The sequence below is a fragment of the Suillus subalutaceus genome (assembly GCF_016647625.1).
Source record: "Suillus subalutaceus strain FC151 chromosome Unknown DFJ58scaffold_34, whole genome shotgun sequence".
In the NCBI taxonomy this organism is placed as follows: Eukaryota; Fungi; Basidiomycota; class Agaricomycetes; order Boletales; family Suillaceae; genus Suillus; species Suillus subalutaceus.
The window spans coordinates 129,739-145,250 of NW_024540283.1; the positions used below are offsets into that span (position 1 = coordinate 129,739).

General features: G+C 46.5%; 4 protein-coding genes across 4 annotated transcripts; 2 read left to right on the forward strand and 2 right to left on the reverse strand.

Annotated features, from left to right (window-relative positions):
* Positions 1-403: 403 nt before the first annotated feature.
* On the forward strand, positions 404-2,100 carry DFJ58DRAFT_913111 (uncharacterized protein; the record flags this gene model as incomplete). Its single annotated transcript, XM_041395304.1, has 6 exons — positions 404-755; positions 806-1,016; positions 1,068-1,462; positions 1,516-1,639; positions 1,702-1,949; positions 2,007-2,100. Exons 1-6 carry the CDS (start codon positions 733-735, stop codon positions 2,098-2,100), a joined length of 1,095 nt encoding a protein of 364 aa, XP_041245468.1. The 5' UTR covers positions 404-732.
* A 4,811-nt stretch (positions 2,101-6,911) lies between these two features.
* Positions 6,912-7,337, forward strand: DFJ58DRAFT_636618 (uncharacterized protein; the record flags this gene model as incomplete). The annotated part of the gene is made up of 2 exons (XM_041381288.1): positions 6,912-7,019; positions 7,071-7,337. Coding segments are annotated over 2 exons (375 nt in total), but the record flags the coding sequence as incomplete, so codon positions are not given.
* A 3,637-nt stretch (positions 7,338-10,974) lies between these two features.
* Positions 10,975-12,785, reverse strand: DFJ58DRAFT_726277 (uncharacterized protein; the record flags this gene model as incomplete). Its single annotated transcript, XM_041385346.1, has 8 exons — positions 10,975-11,098; positions 11,153-11,209; positions 11,629-11,755; positions 11,805-11,838; positions 11,889-12,174; positions 12,235-12,313; positions 12,372-12,635; positions 12,683-12,785. 8 exons carry the CDS (start codon positions 12,783-12,785, stop codon positions 10,975-10,977), a joined length of 1,074 nt encoding a protein of 357 aa, XP_041245470.1.
* Positions 12,786-13,748: 963 nt separating this feature from the next.
* Positions 13,749-15,481, reverse strand: DFJ58DRAFT_634712 (uncharacterized protein; the record flags this gene model as incomplete). Its single annotated transcript, XM_041381258.1, has 8 exons — positions 13,749-13,884; positions 13,933-14,102; positions 14,154-14,228; positions 14,317-14,422; positions 14,500-14,576; positions 14,629-14,965; positions 15,018-15,198; positions 15,250-15,481. Coding segments are annotated over 8 exons (1,314 nt in total), but the record flags the coding sequence as incomplete, so codon positions are not given.
* Between the last annotated feature and the right edge of the window lie 31 nt (positions 15,482-15,512).

Here is a 15,512-nt window from a genome sequence, read left to right on the forward strand (position 1 = left end):
GGAAAAAAGTGAGAGTTGATACCATGTAACACATTTTAAGGGCCAACTTGGTGTACCATGGGGTACAATAATCTTTCAAGGCATTTGTAAGGGCCGGCTTGCGTTGAACGCAAGCCCGTCGTGGCATCAAATTTTGAAATTATACCCCTGAGGCCTGAGGTACGAGTGTAGGGTTAGAATGATAAGGACTTCCTGCAGCGAGTTAGCTGCCTCCAGCAAGCTCTGCAGCTGCCTGCCGGCTTTCGGATTTTCCTTACCTACCACTCCTTTTCCGTCGCAGCCGTAGTACATTACATACTCATACTCAAGTTCCTGGAGCCCGGGTGGTTGGTACTCTGACCTCGGCTGCAGTTGGCAATATTAAGGGACTTCCGCCCAAAAAAGCTATCTGTTTGTAAATCTCGTTCTAACTACTCCGCACGACCACCTACAAAGTTGTAGTCTTTCAATGCCTTGTAAAGTCTTACAAGGTACTATGAAAGCGCTAACTAACCTTGTAATCCTGCGGCATTATAAATGTCCCTTGGGTTTTTTCCGACAATTCAATAGTCTGCCTTGGGCCCTCGTGGAGTCGTCGGTTACCGGTCACTGTTTAACCTATTGGCAACCTTTTTTTAAGACGGAATGTCCGTTCTTCCTTCTATCAGTGGATCTGCCTGTGATCATCCTATTTCGTTCTTCCTAATATTCGTCAACGTTCAACCATCGGTGTTGTCCTGAAATAGTCCTGGAATGACATTGTTTGACATCTTCCGGTATTCTGCATACACTTGCCATGCGATCGTGCTCAAATACAGCCCTGCAGCCAGCTGGCATGTCCCACCAAGCGCACAAACAGTAGGGAAGATAAAATCTCAGCACTCGGGGGAGTACCTGACCCCAACAACATGGCTACACCCACAGTTTCAAGGTTCGTTGACACTGTGTTCATCCGTCCCATCGTCGTGGCTATAAGCAGCCTTTTGATCGCATCCCTCATGTCCTACGTGATGGCTGAACGCCTCGACTGGAGGCCGGTAAGCCCTCTGTTTGTAGATTCCAGGTCTTCTCATTGACTACCGCAAAAGATCACCGTATGCGTTACATGCGACATTCTTACGGTCGGCATTGATCACTTTAAGGATCAAGAAATTATCATTGGCGCATGCAGCGCAGCTGTCGTAAAACGCTTCACCCCTCTGTTCTACCTCGCCCGCATGTTTCTGATCCTGAATGCATTGCTGCTAGTGATCGCTCTAAGTCAAGGTTCACCAAAAATGACTATCATCACTGTAGTTTTTACTACCCCAGCTTTCTTGTGGGCGACACCGCTCAATCCTCGGCAAATTGGTGCAGCATTCCAGAGATTCATACCTGCAAAGCATGGTCAAGAAGTGGGGTATAGTTCATCGATATCTGGTGCTCCATTCGTCATCAAACGAGTTCCTGGCATGAAATCTATATTCAACGGCATCATCCGAGGGTATGTGCTATCGCATCCTGACGGTTTATCGGTTTTGACTTGAAGAACTCTAGTTGTGGGATATTCTTCGTTGTTCACTCAGCACTGCAGGAATCGGGGAAGTCAAATTCTAACGTGCACCCATGGAAGATCATTGAGATTGTCATTTGGTCGACGATCAGTCGCACTGGTCATGGTGTAAGGCAGTGTTCTACATGTAATGGCACTCTCAACTCACGAACTCCGACAGATTTTGTCAGACGTACGTGACTTTTGCGAGGACGAGAAGGCTGGAGTTCCCGACCATACCCGTCCTTCTTGGATCCCCTCTCAAGACTCGGATAGTCTTAACTGCCAGCCAAGCAGTCGTTATTATGGCTTGTCTCGGCAACCCATACATTTTAGGGAGTTCCTGCTTCATGATCGCTCTTGTTTGGTTCCTAGGGCAAGATTCCCCAAAAGCGTACTTCATCCTCAGTATTCATTCACAGTCGATATTTATTGTTATGTATGCTGCCAGTGTCATACACAGCAGGTCTCTCTAGACTACTGTTATACATCTTAGACGTACCCCTTTCTTCGAATTAGTGATCGTTTTTAATACGATCCCTTCCCTGGACATGTTTAATGTTCAAAGTCCAGACTTGGTCGTGCCTTGAATTCTCTCCTAATCTCTGCAGGCGCAGCGGGGGCCTATTTGCCGATGTTTTTATTTGTCGTTTCCGGTAGTCTCCGGGTCCTATTACAAAATCGGAATTCCAATGTCCTTTTGTTTTAAATTTTTACCTTCTCCTTCTCCTTCCCCTTTCATGATCGACCCTCGCACGAGGGACTCGCAAGCAAGCCCTTTAACCGGCTTCCTCTACGAACATTTCGCAGTGAGGCTGCGAGCCAGATAGGGTCTCTGTTTCACCCAGGACTACCGTTACGCCACAGCTATCCCAGCGTTGAACTGATATTTTTCGATGCTTGACTCGATACCGATGTCTTTGCCATTTTTCTTTTTCGAAACTTTGACCTCTGATCATCGCTCTGAACCTGGCATATTAGAACCCAAATAAACCAATTGCTATCACATGATATCAAGGGTGTGGCGATGTCTTTGCATACGAGGACCATTCGTCTCGATTCGTCGGTCATGGTCCATCGGTGCAGTTGTGCGTTCGCGTGCGGCATTGCCATGTTCCCGCAAAATTTTAAATAGGGTCAAGTGGCTCTGCTTTTGTACACGAGGATCGCCTCGACGATACGCCGGGCGTGGTCTCTCGGTGCATTCGTGCGTTCGCTCGTGCGCGTGCGGCATTGCCCTCCTTGACCCGCCGACCCAAAACCATTTGATAAACCCATAACCTTGACCACACCAGCGCATAATCACGCACCCAAACCTTGATCAATTTAAATGCATTTGATAACTAGGGTCAAGTGGCTTTGTCTTGCATACGAGGACTGTTCGCCTTGATACGTCAGGCGTGGTTTATCGGTGCAATCGCGCGTTCGTGTGCTACATTGCCCTGTTCCCGAACCAAACCACATTTGAAATAGGGTCAAGCCGCTTTGCCTTTGCATACGAGGACTGTTCGCCCTAATACGTCGGACGTGGCTCATCGGTGCATTTGTGCGCTCATCTTTGGGAGTGCAGTATTGTGCTCCTTGACCCGCGAACCCAAAAATACTTGATAAACCCCCTTGATGCATACCACACAAGCGCATGTGACCCAGTCAAATTGACCTGACTAGACCAGTGCTTGCACATAGAATCCACGCAGTCATCATGGAACTAGTGTATGACCACACAGGGATGCGCATACCACGCAGGCTTATCATAGCCCATTGCTTATCCACATGGACGAGACCAAACACTGATCATGATGCATGATGTGTTGCTCACAGAGCAAGTCGTGTACCAAGTATACGATGATGACCTTGAGGGAGTCTATCGATGCTTCCGTGCGTTGCGCGGCGTGACTCAGTCTCCCTGGGTTTTGAACCGTTATCCGATATCAGACCAATGGCTTTATGATTCACAGGCCATCGCTTTCAAACTGTTTCCATATGCTATCGGCTGGATCTCACTGCACCCTGAGGCAGTGTGTGCACCCACACAGCGAAAGTGGAAGCCCATCAGGAGCATATCCTGTCGAATCTAGGTGCCAGTAATGGTATTCGATAAAATATATCATGGATCCGGTTGATGTTTTGTAACGCACACAGTTTCTCATACTTTGGCATGGTCGTGAGTTGTTATGCATTTGTTCCATATCTCCATGCTCATGGTAGGATTTTGCAGGACTCGCCTTCACTGTTTCCTGTCAACGCGAGGCAGACTCAGTTGGCTCATGCCAGGGTTTGTCGTCTTCAACTGGAGCCTTCGGGTCTGTTGATGCATTATTGCATAATTTTTTGCTCATCCCTTCTTCAGTGAAGGGTCTTGGTCTAGAAGACGGTTTTGCGCCGTTGGGATTGAAGTTAGGCCTCATTGTCGTACTCCTTGATACTTGATATTTGTTCTATGTATGATACTGTATGTTGACACTATTTATCTTGGTGTGGGCGTCTGCCCTCGTTTGTCTTCCTTCTGTCTATACCGTGCTTTGGACTCTAAGCATTGAGTTTGAATGTACTTGTGATGCTAAAGGTCAGGCGCACCTTCGAACTGTTCTTTTCAATGCTCATCTCGTACAGGTTACTTCACGCATCCTGAGCGGACCAAGGCGTGGGTATTTCAATGCCCCTGCTACCGGCTTGTAGCAAAGCCCAGCCATAATCAACCGCGCAATATACCAGAACAGCAGAGGGGAGCGAGAATGAAAGTTCAGAAAGCTTTGCGGGGATCGAGCAAACCTGCATCCATCGTTGAGCCGTCATCTCGCGCGTGCGCCTGTCAAATGTGCTCCAGGCTCTTCAGTAACTGCTGCGGGCCGATGCGAGAGGAATATTTTGGGATGTTGTCGGGACTGGAATTGCTACGAAGACTTGAGTATTGCGATTGGTTAGTATCGGGGATAGTACGTACCTCCATAGCTGATTTCTCGAGGATATCCTAGGAATGCAGCGTGATGAAGATGTCTGGGATGCTTTCATACGTCTTGTTGATGCTGTTAGTGTGCATCAAATAACGACCATGCACTGACGCAATTAAATGTTAGGTCTTGGGTCTTCAATTTTAAACACCATGTTCATTGATTACACTACCAAAAAAAAAGTTGAAGGGACGGGACCTACGCAACCCTTGAGGTCGGTCAATATCATATGTCGACATGAACGAAACTGGGCGGGAACAGCGACGCACTTCAGTCTTCAGCAGGCGTGTTAAGGCTGGAGATAGATACGTTCTGAATGACTGTCACAGTCATGACCTGCTTGCGCTTCGTCTCGTGGTAGGGCTACATGATGGGGAGGCCTGGAGGTGTAGCCCAAACATTTTCTGTCCTTTTCTTGATATGGTTCCTGGAGAGTGAAGAAGCTTGTTGTTTGTCGGCTCAATAACCAATGTCATCCTTATTGGAGGACCATAGTATTGGAACTGGATTGGCGTGAGTGCATATTCTGCTAATCGTGTCTTCTCGCTCTTGTGTTTGATGCAAAGTCTTGGGTACTCTCCAGGACTTTTGATAGCCAACGACAGCGACAGCAAGCGGGCACATCTTCTCATTCACCAATCTGCGCGTCTTCCCAGTCCGGCTTTCATGGTCACGAATCTAGATGCGTCAATTCAATTTTCCCTGTCCTAAGACTTCCCGTAACAACTGCGGATCCTCGCCATGACAGCAAGAAATCTCCGAATCAACCGCAATTCCGCATTCTTGGCGAAGGTTTACCTGTCGTTCTTCCGTATATCGACCCGAGCGTAATATTGGACGTTGAGTTTGCGACTCTGAAGACTCTTTTGACGATGTACTATCCACTCTGCACATCATTTCAGGCCCATTCCGATCTGTCATTGAGAACCTCCGTCAGCTTGTCATTTGGAATGTCGAGAACCACTTTATACCGCCCTAAGATTGGTACTCGGAGCTTAGGTGTGGGACATACGTCGTGATCGAGCCTGCATGCATTCAATTGGAGGGAACCATGGGTAGGGCCAACTCATTCATGAAGATATTGGCTAACTAGATTTTCAGGTTCTATCATCTCAATGCTCACACGATCTGCATTGTGGCTTAATCCATGTTGCAAGTCGAGCTATTCAGCTCGTAACCAAACAGATTCGATTACAGTGCCTCAGTCCAAGTCGCGTGCATGGGACGTGATGGCAGGTGTCCAGCCAGGCAGAAGAGCAAGGGAAGACCGATAGGGAAGGAAAGCAGGGGAGAGCGCAGAGTGAAGAAATGCCATTAATTAGTTGGAATTGGGCGAGAGAAAGATAGGATCTAGTTGTTTGTATATTTAGTACAAATGAATTGGGGTGGAAAAACGACACAGAAAAGATGTGCATGGGTGACTGGTAACTGACATGTGCAGTGCGCAGCACCAAAGGGTTCCTGAGATACCGCTCGTCTCATGAGCCGGTTAGTTTGTACCCGGGCCCGAGTTTTAAGCATTGAGCAACGAATACTTATAGAAACCCCAATGTTCGGCATTGGACTTTGGCATGCGAAGTAGTGGGGCCTGGGCCTGGGCTTTGACATGGACTAGTAGTTGGCCCTCGGTGAGTCGTGTGACACCGCGGGTCGGTGCTGAATGATTCGCGAGAACGTGTCGAATTTGCGATAACCCTATAGGTCACTTCACAACTTACACCCAGGCAACATTATTCACAAACACCCTTGGCATCCTTGGCAGTGCCTCAGCGTGAACAAACATGTATTCGTGATGGTTGTATCTCTCTATACGCTCAGCTATTAAACCATGTGTCCAGACTTTTCCTCATTCCACTGGCTTTGCCAATTTTGGATCCAAATACCTGTAGCTGTCATTTCCTCATGTCAAAAGCATCCAGCACAAGCGGCGCAAAGGACCAGCGCGCCCATACAGATGAGCAGCCTGCCCCAGAACAGGATACCCTAGGACTCCCAGAGAATTCACAGTAAGTAGTGTCTTCCTGGTATTTGTCACCCGTATAACAACAAGATAGGGAGAAGGAAAATGGCGGACCTTCAGAGGTGAAGTTACCATCAGAGATGTAAGTGGTTTTACCCTGATGCTTCTGCATAACTCACCAGAACTGCAGCTTGAACACTGTGCCTTCCCAGCCATCAGAACCTCACGAACAGGAAAGTGCTTCCAAAGTTGTAGCGGACAACGATTTAGCTCCGTAAGTCCCTATCAATGGCGTTCTCAAACAAGCTCATGAATTATCTCAGTCAGGCGGAAAAGGTCATGGCGGAGAAGGACCAGCCAACTCTAAACGAATTGTGAGCAAAAAAACAAGCCGAGCGATTGTAGCTGACGACATCCTAATTACAGAGCAGATACCATGAAGAAAGTGTTAGAAGTTCTCCAGGACTCGACGATTGCATCCAAGAGTGGTAAGGACAATCGGTCTCGTTTCTGGGGGGTGTACAAACGGGTCACTGAGGAACACGACGGCGAGTTCCTCGAGCGATACACCGGCGATATGGACATTGTTTTGGTCTTCGTAGGTTTCACGTGCCTATCCTTCAGTTGTTTGAGACTGATGCTTGATCAGTCCGGTCTTTTCTCAGCTGTCAGCATGTCTTTTGTAGTGGCGATGGAGTCCAGTCTTAGCCCCGACCCCAGCGACACCACGAATGCCCTTCTGAAGCAACTTGTGTACATCGGACTTGGCAACTTCGCTGAAGCGGGCTCCACGCCCTTAGACCCAGCATCTACGTGGTCGGTGACTGCGCCGGCTCTGAGGATCCAAATGATCGCATACGCAAGCTTGTCCATGAGTTTGCTAGCAGCATTCAGAGCCGTACTAGGCAAGCAGTGGCTCGGCTACTGCAAGTCGAACAGATATGGTCGCGGTTCGCAGGAGGAACGGGGGAAGCGCAGGCAAGAGAAGTTTGATGGCCTCGTCACATGGTATTTCAATGCCGTCGTGCAGTCCTTTCCGGTCCTGCTTCAGATCTCCCTTCTTCTGTTTGGGATCGCCCTCAGCGCCCACATGTGGTACAAGCAGCCCAGCATCGCTTGGGTGATCATTGCCACGATGGTCTTCGGATTTCTGTTCTATTCGCTGACAGTGATGGCATGTTTGATATCTCCTGCCTGTCCATTCCAGATGCCGATGCTGATGGTGTTGCACATCTTGGGCATCCACAGTAAGATCATTTCGTGAATTCTCATGGACTTTTCCAGCTTGAATCAGCATTGCAGGAGTTTTACTCTTGATCTTCGAACCAGCCTCCAGGTATTTCCAGCAGTTCAAGACGTCAGTACACGGTGAGCTATATTTTATTACGTGTGCACAGGTTTTGACCATTTCTTATCAGCTGTGCTGCAATGAATGTTTGGTACCCTCAGACCGAGATGGACTGTTAAAACCGTAGCTCAAGGGTAGATGGGATCTGAAGGGCTTGGCCTCAGCTCGTGCGCTGTGCCCCTTACCCGAGTACGTGCCCTTAATTTCAGAATGAAGTCCAGATGGAATCCGACGAAGTCCGAAGGACTTCCGGAGGCTGGCTACTCTAGTAGAGTGCTAGAGGACTTCCGGATGAGTGCGAGAAACTTCCGGAGGAGTATAGGAAACTCCAGAGGAGTTTCATCCACTGTATCAGATCCGAAGGTAAGACTTCCCAAGGTAAGTTCCCTAGATAGAAACACATAGAGGATAGGCTGCAGGGGACAGAGTCCAAAGCAGGATAGGATAGGAGGAGTGGTCTGAAGGACAGGACGTCCGGAGGTCCGAAGGTTAAGATGTCCGAAGGTTGCGTCGTCCGAAGGTTATGACGTCCGAAGGTCTGAAGGTTTACGAGGACCGGAGGAGCGGACGGGATTAGGACAGGAGGGGAAAGGCTACTATGGACAAGGTCTGGAGTAGAAACAAACAGAGGTAGACTACACTATGGTAGAGTCGGATAGACGGGGTTTAGACAGAAGTCTCGGAAAGACAGGAAGTGCCGGAAAGGCAAAACTTCGGTCTAGGGAATCAATCCCTAGACTTCAGAACAGAGACATAGGGGGCAAATCCGAAGGTCCGGATTTCCGGCCTAGGGAATCCATCCCTAGGCCTTGATGGAAAGGCAGAACTCAGATGGACCAAAGTCCAAGACAATAATGAGTGAAGTCTAATGTGCGAGAGAGCAAGTCTATGTTGAGACAGAGCAAAGTCTAAGGCGATATTCGAACTAAGGAAACTTTACAGGAGTTGTACAGATCTTTATATACTGGAAGGGATCCGAGAGGATCGGTAAGCCAAACACAAATGCTATGTACGAGCATGTGGAAACATATTAGTAAGTATGAACGGAACATAAGTAAATGAACTTGGATATGAACAGAGTACAAGGATCAATAAGCAAGACGGAAACTGAGATAACCGAAGTCCGGAGTCAAGGGGATTACCATAAGGAGATAGACACTGATTTAAGGTTTGGGCTTCGGATATGAGTATAGGTCGGATCCGGAGGTTAAGAGGTATCGGATGAAGTGTCTGGATATCGGATGAGCGGATCCGGAGATCTAGGTGAAGACGAGACTAGGATATGAATCATGGATATAGACCAATAGTCTAGGGAAGGTAGAGTCCGAGATGGAATGAGCTCGGATCCGATAGAACTAAGGGTGGATGAAGCAGGCTTAGCTGCAGAGGTCCAGAGGTATGGATATATGGATGTATGAAGGTGTACGGATCCAAACCGATAGTGGACTGGAGGACTGAAGGCATGGATAAGGGTATGGAGGTCCGGATGTGCATCCGGAAGGCGTCCGGAAGGCGTGGGAACATCATCGGACGTAGGTCCGGAATACGGGATATGACATGGACCCGATTGTCTGAAGCATTGAGAGGTAACATTCTTATCTACTCTAACACAGGATACTCAGTGCTCATTTCACTCCCCAGGCACTGTGCGTACTACTGGTGTATTTGCACGATGCTCTCTTCAACCGTTATCTGCCGCGCTTCACAAAGGACTGCTGTTAAGACCGTACTCAAGTAGTATTGGATCCGAAAGGCTTCGGCCTCAGCTCGTGCGCTGTGCCCCTTTCCCGAGTCTTGCCCCTTATTTCAGAGTACTAGAGTATCGCGTATATTGAGACAGATAAGTCTCGTAATGGATCCGTTAAGGCTTCCGGATATTGAACGTATATAGTAACGGCTAATCCGGATCGGATCCGAACTAGAAACTAACGGGCGAAGACTGTCCGAAGACAGAGACGGATATATAGACTATAGGAATCAATCCTAAGTCTCGGAGTAGACAAGAGTATCGTACTCAAGTCCGGACGGATAACGGATGGACTTAGAGTCCAGACAGAATGAGTGCAGTCTAAGATGATATTCAAACTGATCTACTACAGCGCATGTACAAGGGTTTATATACTACGGATAACTAACGGAATGATCTATAAGCAAGGACGCGAGGCTATGTACGAAGTATAAGCAAAGTATGTGTACAGCATATTGGTAAGTCGGATGGATAACAAATCATAACCGGGAATGAAGTCTAAGCTCAAGTGGATCAGTAAGCATAACGGAAGTAAAGGATAACTGGTATACCGGTGTACAGGAATGCCGAAAGGAGATGAACGATAGTTAGAGTTATATGAACAGGACATGAAACAAGGATTAGATCGGATCTGTGGACTGGACGACGGATATGTCCATCAGATCTGGATCGGATCTTCGGATCTGTACCTGGGAATATGGTATATGACAACTGTGTTCTTTGGTTCTGCGCTCTTCGACAAATGTTGTAGACTCAGAGGCACAAACCGCTCGACCAGGATCTGGATGTTTTGGCGGAGAATGAATGCACCCTTACCCTCGACCTCCCGGAAATACCCACTAGCGATCTCGAAGCACCTAGCATCAAGTGGCTGCTGGAAACATCTACGGATCCTGAGGTATTTCTTGCTGCTGCTAGCCTTGTTCTGCAGGTCGCATGGCCCCTGGATCTTGATGTTTCAGACATGCTGCATCAACTGTCTGATATTTTTACAAGCTGCGTCGACATTCAGATGCAAATCATACCATTGTTGAAGGAGAGAGGCCTCGGCATGTACAATGGCTCTAAGTCATCTATACTGTGGATATGTTCTTCAGGCATCTTCTGGCTGTGGTGATTTTCTTCATCTGGAAAAACACTATTTCTCTTTGTATCATAAGTAGTCATAGTTGTATTACACATACTGCCCAAAGCACCTAGAGGTATATACCTGTGCAAGACAAGTGCCTATCTTTTAAAGACACATAGAGTACTAGTAGGGCTCCTATAGTAATATATATACATAACTACGATAGTCAATCCAGCTTGTATGACTGTATTAGTTTCTTGATATATAAGTTGTATTAGCTCTTGGGACTATGAAATTCATATTGCTGCTGACGCTCTTATTACTATTCAAGCTTTGAATGTTATAGGAGATTTCAATGATATAGATGCTATCAAAGCTACTACTACTTATCAAGCTGCAGACACTTCTAGTGCATCATAATCTACATCAATCTTACCCTCCTGTCTACCATTCCCACCTTCACCTTCACCATCATCCTCTATATGAAGAAGATAGGTCATATTAGATTCTTCCCTGTAGATGTTGAAGCATGAGGAAAGCTACATGCGAAAAAATAAAGACACTCACAGAACATTCTGGTACATCTCTTCCCTCATTTTCATCAGTCCACCTTGGAGCCTTCTCCTGAAGATTCTTGAGAAAGCAGTAAGTAGAATTGATACCTGCATTATATGTTAATATAGAGGAGTGTCTGTCAAAAATTGAAATTGAATACTTTGGTTTGTAATACGCATCTCTGAAGTCTTTTTTGACAAAAACTCCAGTCTCCCAGCAAGAGAGAGCGCACTCCATCTAAGATATAGATAAGCTAACACATGATATCTAATACAAAAAAATTACCTTACCACTGATGCGATTAGCGCAAGGAGGGGCAGAGGAGAGCCTCTGAAGTGTTGGACGTAACGAACCCCATCAGGGTTATTGCCTATAAAAACAGGTGGTACATGCGCAGGAAAAAATGATTGCCAAAAGGTTTGTTGCGGTTAAAAGTTTTATTCTAGAATAGAAAATTAGATGGCATTTGCGCTCATAGAAAAACTTACCTTGATGTCCAAGTCACCAGAAATAAAGGCAAAGAAATGTCATCTTCGCCTTCACCTCCCTTTCGCACTTTCTTAAGATCCTTTAGCATCCACTCAACTGCCTCCACAATATCGTCCCTCTTCATCCCTGAAAGTCCCAATGCATCACCTATAGTCTCCCTAGCCTTGTTGGCCACCGTTCCCTCTCATAGATGAGACGCCCTTCCACATCTGATAATATAAGTTAGAATTAAGTCAGTGGAGAAATAAAGAGGTGGTACGTAGTCTATGAGCATCTCTTTGGTCTTCACCACCTTAGACTCTTGCTCCATAAGTTGTTTTAGTTCCTTGCGTGAAGCTACAGCTTCCTCCAAACGCTTCCAGGAGAAAGAAGCTTTTGTGGTGCTGTCAGGAAAAGTGTTTTGAGTTGCAATATACATGCGTAGATAATCATGTCCTGCTATAGCAAGATCTCTGATGCTCTTCTCCAGTATAGACAAAGTGACTTGCTCCTTTCTGGTGCCATTGGGAGATCTCTTGCGCTTGCCAGTAGGTGGTCCCTCTTCACTGATCTCAATGATCTTGATGTACAGCATTTATCAGTCAAATCATATATCCCAAGCCAACTTAATACTTATGCCATTATTATTGCCCTCCTCTCCATTCTCCCCTCTGCTTTCCTGATTATCCTCAGTATTTGAAACACCTGCTAATCAACTAGGTTTTCAAAATATTCAGACGTGATAATAAAAGTAAGCACTCACTTTCTTTATTTTTGTCATGACTTTCTGTCTCCTGGCTCTGGTCCTGGTCCTGGTCCTCTTCATCAGAGTCAATACGTCTAGATCTAGACTTAGAGTTGACAACAGGAGGTAGACTTCTTGCTAGAACCTCCTCATCTTCATCTAGGTCATCGTCAATGAGATCAGTAGGTGGGTTCCTCCTGATGCGCTTAGGAGAGGAGGGTTGGGAAGACTCTTCCTCCTCTGTCTCTTGGGACAATCTGTGAGCAGCTAGTTTTCTGGATTCTGGTGACAGTGAATTTTGTATGTGTATTTTTTTAAGCTAGACTTACCTATTTTCTTTTGGACTTCAGCAGTCTTGTTAGCTTCCACACATTCAGCTTTGCGTAGCCTTTCCAGTTCTGTCCTCATAGACTGTAGTTCAGCTGCTGACATAGTAATTTCATCTTGATTGATGCTCTCCTGTCTCCCAGTGTGAGCCCTACCACCACGTCCTCCACGACTTGAAGAACTTTTGTTAGTAGAGCTAGTCCTATTTGTAGAAGAGGACTTTGTAGGCCTGGCTTTAGGGGGCATGTCAGAGAACTATGAAGAGCACAGAATTAAGGCGTTGAAAATGCTAGGACTGATAGTATGAAGTGAACCAGAGTTACTCCCAGGCAAATGTCAGCATATTTGTTTCTCGGTATGTCCCAAGGGACAACAGCCTACTAGGGTTAGATTGCAAAATATGTTACGTTATGTTACATATTGCTTATGATAGACATATCATACATCTCCTCATACCCTATCGTTACCATCTTCATCTACATCTACATCTACATCATCTAGCAAACCTATGCAGCCTTCAGATACCCAACGCCTTTAATACCCCATCAGTCAAACTATCCTTCCACTGCCTGCCCTCTTTTAATCTTCATGGCTCCTCTTCCACTGGTCTTGTCCATACCACTCTTCCCGCCATACATGAGGATGAAGGTGATGATTAGTCTCAACTTCTAATGCTGCTCCACCTTATATCATGTAGTACATATTCTTTATCTTTACCTTGTGTAGTCTGAGAATAGGAATTTTCAAAGCGCACAATCAAAATATTATTGAGAAACATGAGGTTATAGGTAAGGATAAGCTACTACATACTCAATGGAAATGTTCATTAGGTGCCCAGCCATTGCATGTGTCCTTCCAAGTGTCAAAGCTTTTATCCGTATGCAACACGAAGGAGGCACGCTTGCCCTCATATGGTAAGTTAAAATGCGTAGTTTCACCAGAACGGAACATAGCAAAGTCACCACTGCGAAGTTCCAAAACCAAACGTTGCTCAAACATAACCAAAGCCCCACCCCTGAAGTCGCCCAATGGAAGGACAACACAAAAGTCCTTGTCAAACCTATCGCGATGACCGAGGGTAGAAACATTGAGGTTGACGACAAGTGAGAGAAACGGTGTCACAGGTGATACTTCACTGCCTGGTAGATCTTGAGCAAGTTCAACCAGGACCTCATACTCTGTGGGCAAGCATTCCTTGATCTGCCTTGGCGTCAATATCACTCACACCCTACAATAGCAAACAACTCACCACTTCATCAATCCATTCAAAACCTCACCAAACGCCAGGAGAATATTTTCGTATAGTTGTTGGTGCTCCAGGATATCTCTTGACTGGTAGGGTAAAGTTTGGGCGTAGTTTGTCCTACTAACATCCTCTCTGCTCATATAGTGAGGATGAATATCAGTAGGAGCTTGATCACCCTGCGTCATGTTCAGTTATCAGTCTCACAGGGAATTAATGTTGATACCCACCTTTGTAACGTAGCGATTCCAAATAGAAAAGTGTAGGCAATGAAATGGACTTTCAAGAACCTTCTCTGCCACCTTCTTCAAGGTAAGCACCGTCACAATGCTGGATTTGCTCGTCCTGATCTTGACAGTCTTCTGCCCAAAAGTCGTCCTTCAATTTGTGCACACGCAAGACCTCGTTTCCGTCAAAGCATGCAAGGAATGAACTGAGGAGGTTACTGCGGATGGATTCGGGTAGGGTTGGACAGGACTGAAGGCCATTAGACTGTTGTCTGCATTTCCTCAGATCAAGTGCACTATGGAGGGGTTAGTTTGATTTACACATGGCGATTACATCGACTTGACTTACCCTTTGAACACATCCATAGGAATGTGCAAATATGTGTCTGTCTCCTCGCTGCTGCCATTAGCATATCTTTGGTCTAACTTAGTATGCACATGAGCGTCGCAATTGGAATACAAATTCTAGCACACTCACCTTATCACACAAATCATCAAGATCTCGGATGACTTTGCCAGCTTCTGCCCTTGCTCGCTCCTGTTTGGTCCAAAAGATGTTCTCCTGTCGATCGGTCTCAGCAGAGAACTTGCGGTTGTCAAGATGATCACGGTCAAAGGTCGTCCGGATGACAGTAACACCTGGTATCCCGCGAAGGGCTTGATCCACAGAACGTATGGTGTAATATGAGTAACCGGGGTTGAGCCTATGATCCATGCTAATGTTACCATCACCTCTGATAACAATCATCACCTGCACTACTGCAGTAGTGCAGGCGATCCAGGAGTCGGTATGTTGAGGAGGAAGAACATAATTGCTGTCGTAAAAATGGTCAGGGCATGTGATTATTTAAACAATGAACTACGTACTTTTGCTTGAAAGCGTCCAAAACTTTGTCGGTGAACCATAGGTTGGTACAATCTAGGGTCTCATCTAACCCAACGCTGGCCAGGAGCGAAGGGCAGAACACTTTTTCAAGGGACAGAGGCAGATGAGATCTGATCCAAGCAATTGCAGGGATTATGCGCTCAATAATCAATGTAGGTGTTTCTGGGTGAGGACACCATTAGTTAATGAAGCCTGATGATGAAGGGGGCTCACTGCATGTTTCCGGCTGTCGCAGCATCTTTCCAACTTCCCATGGAACATGACCTCCCAGTGTTGCGATTTTCCATCGCATGTCGAGGCCTGCGATCAGAACCAAGACATAGATAGATCCACCAGCGGCAAGCGATATGAACTTGCATCCGATTGCGTTCCAACGATTGAAGGTAGTCTGGGCAGGGGCATTGGGCAACTGAGCAACATGGTTGTCGTAAACCCGACGAATGCTAGAGCGCTCCTTGTAGGAGTTGATGAGGCTA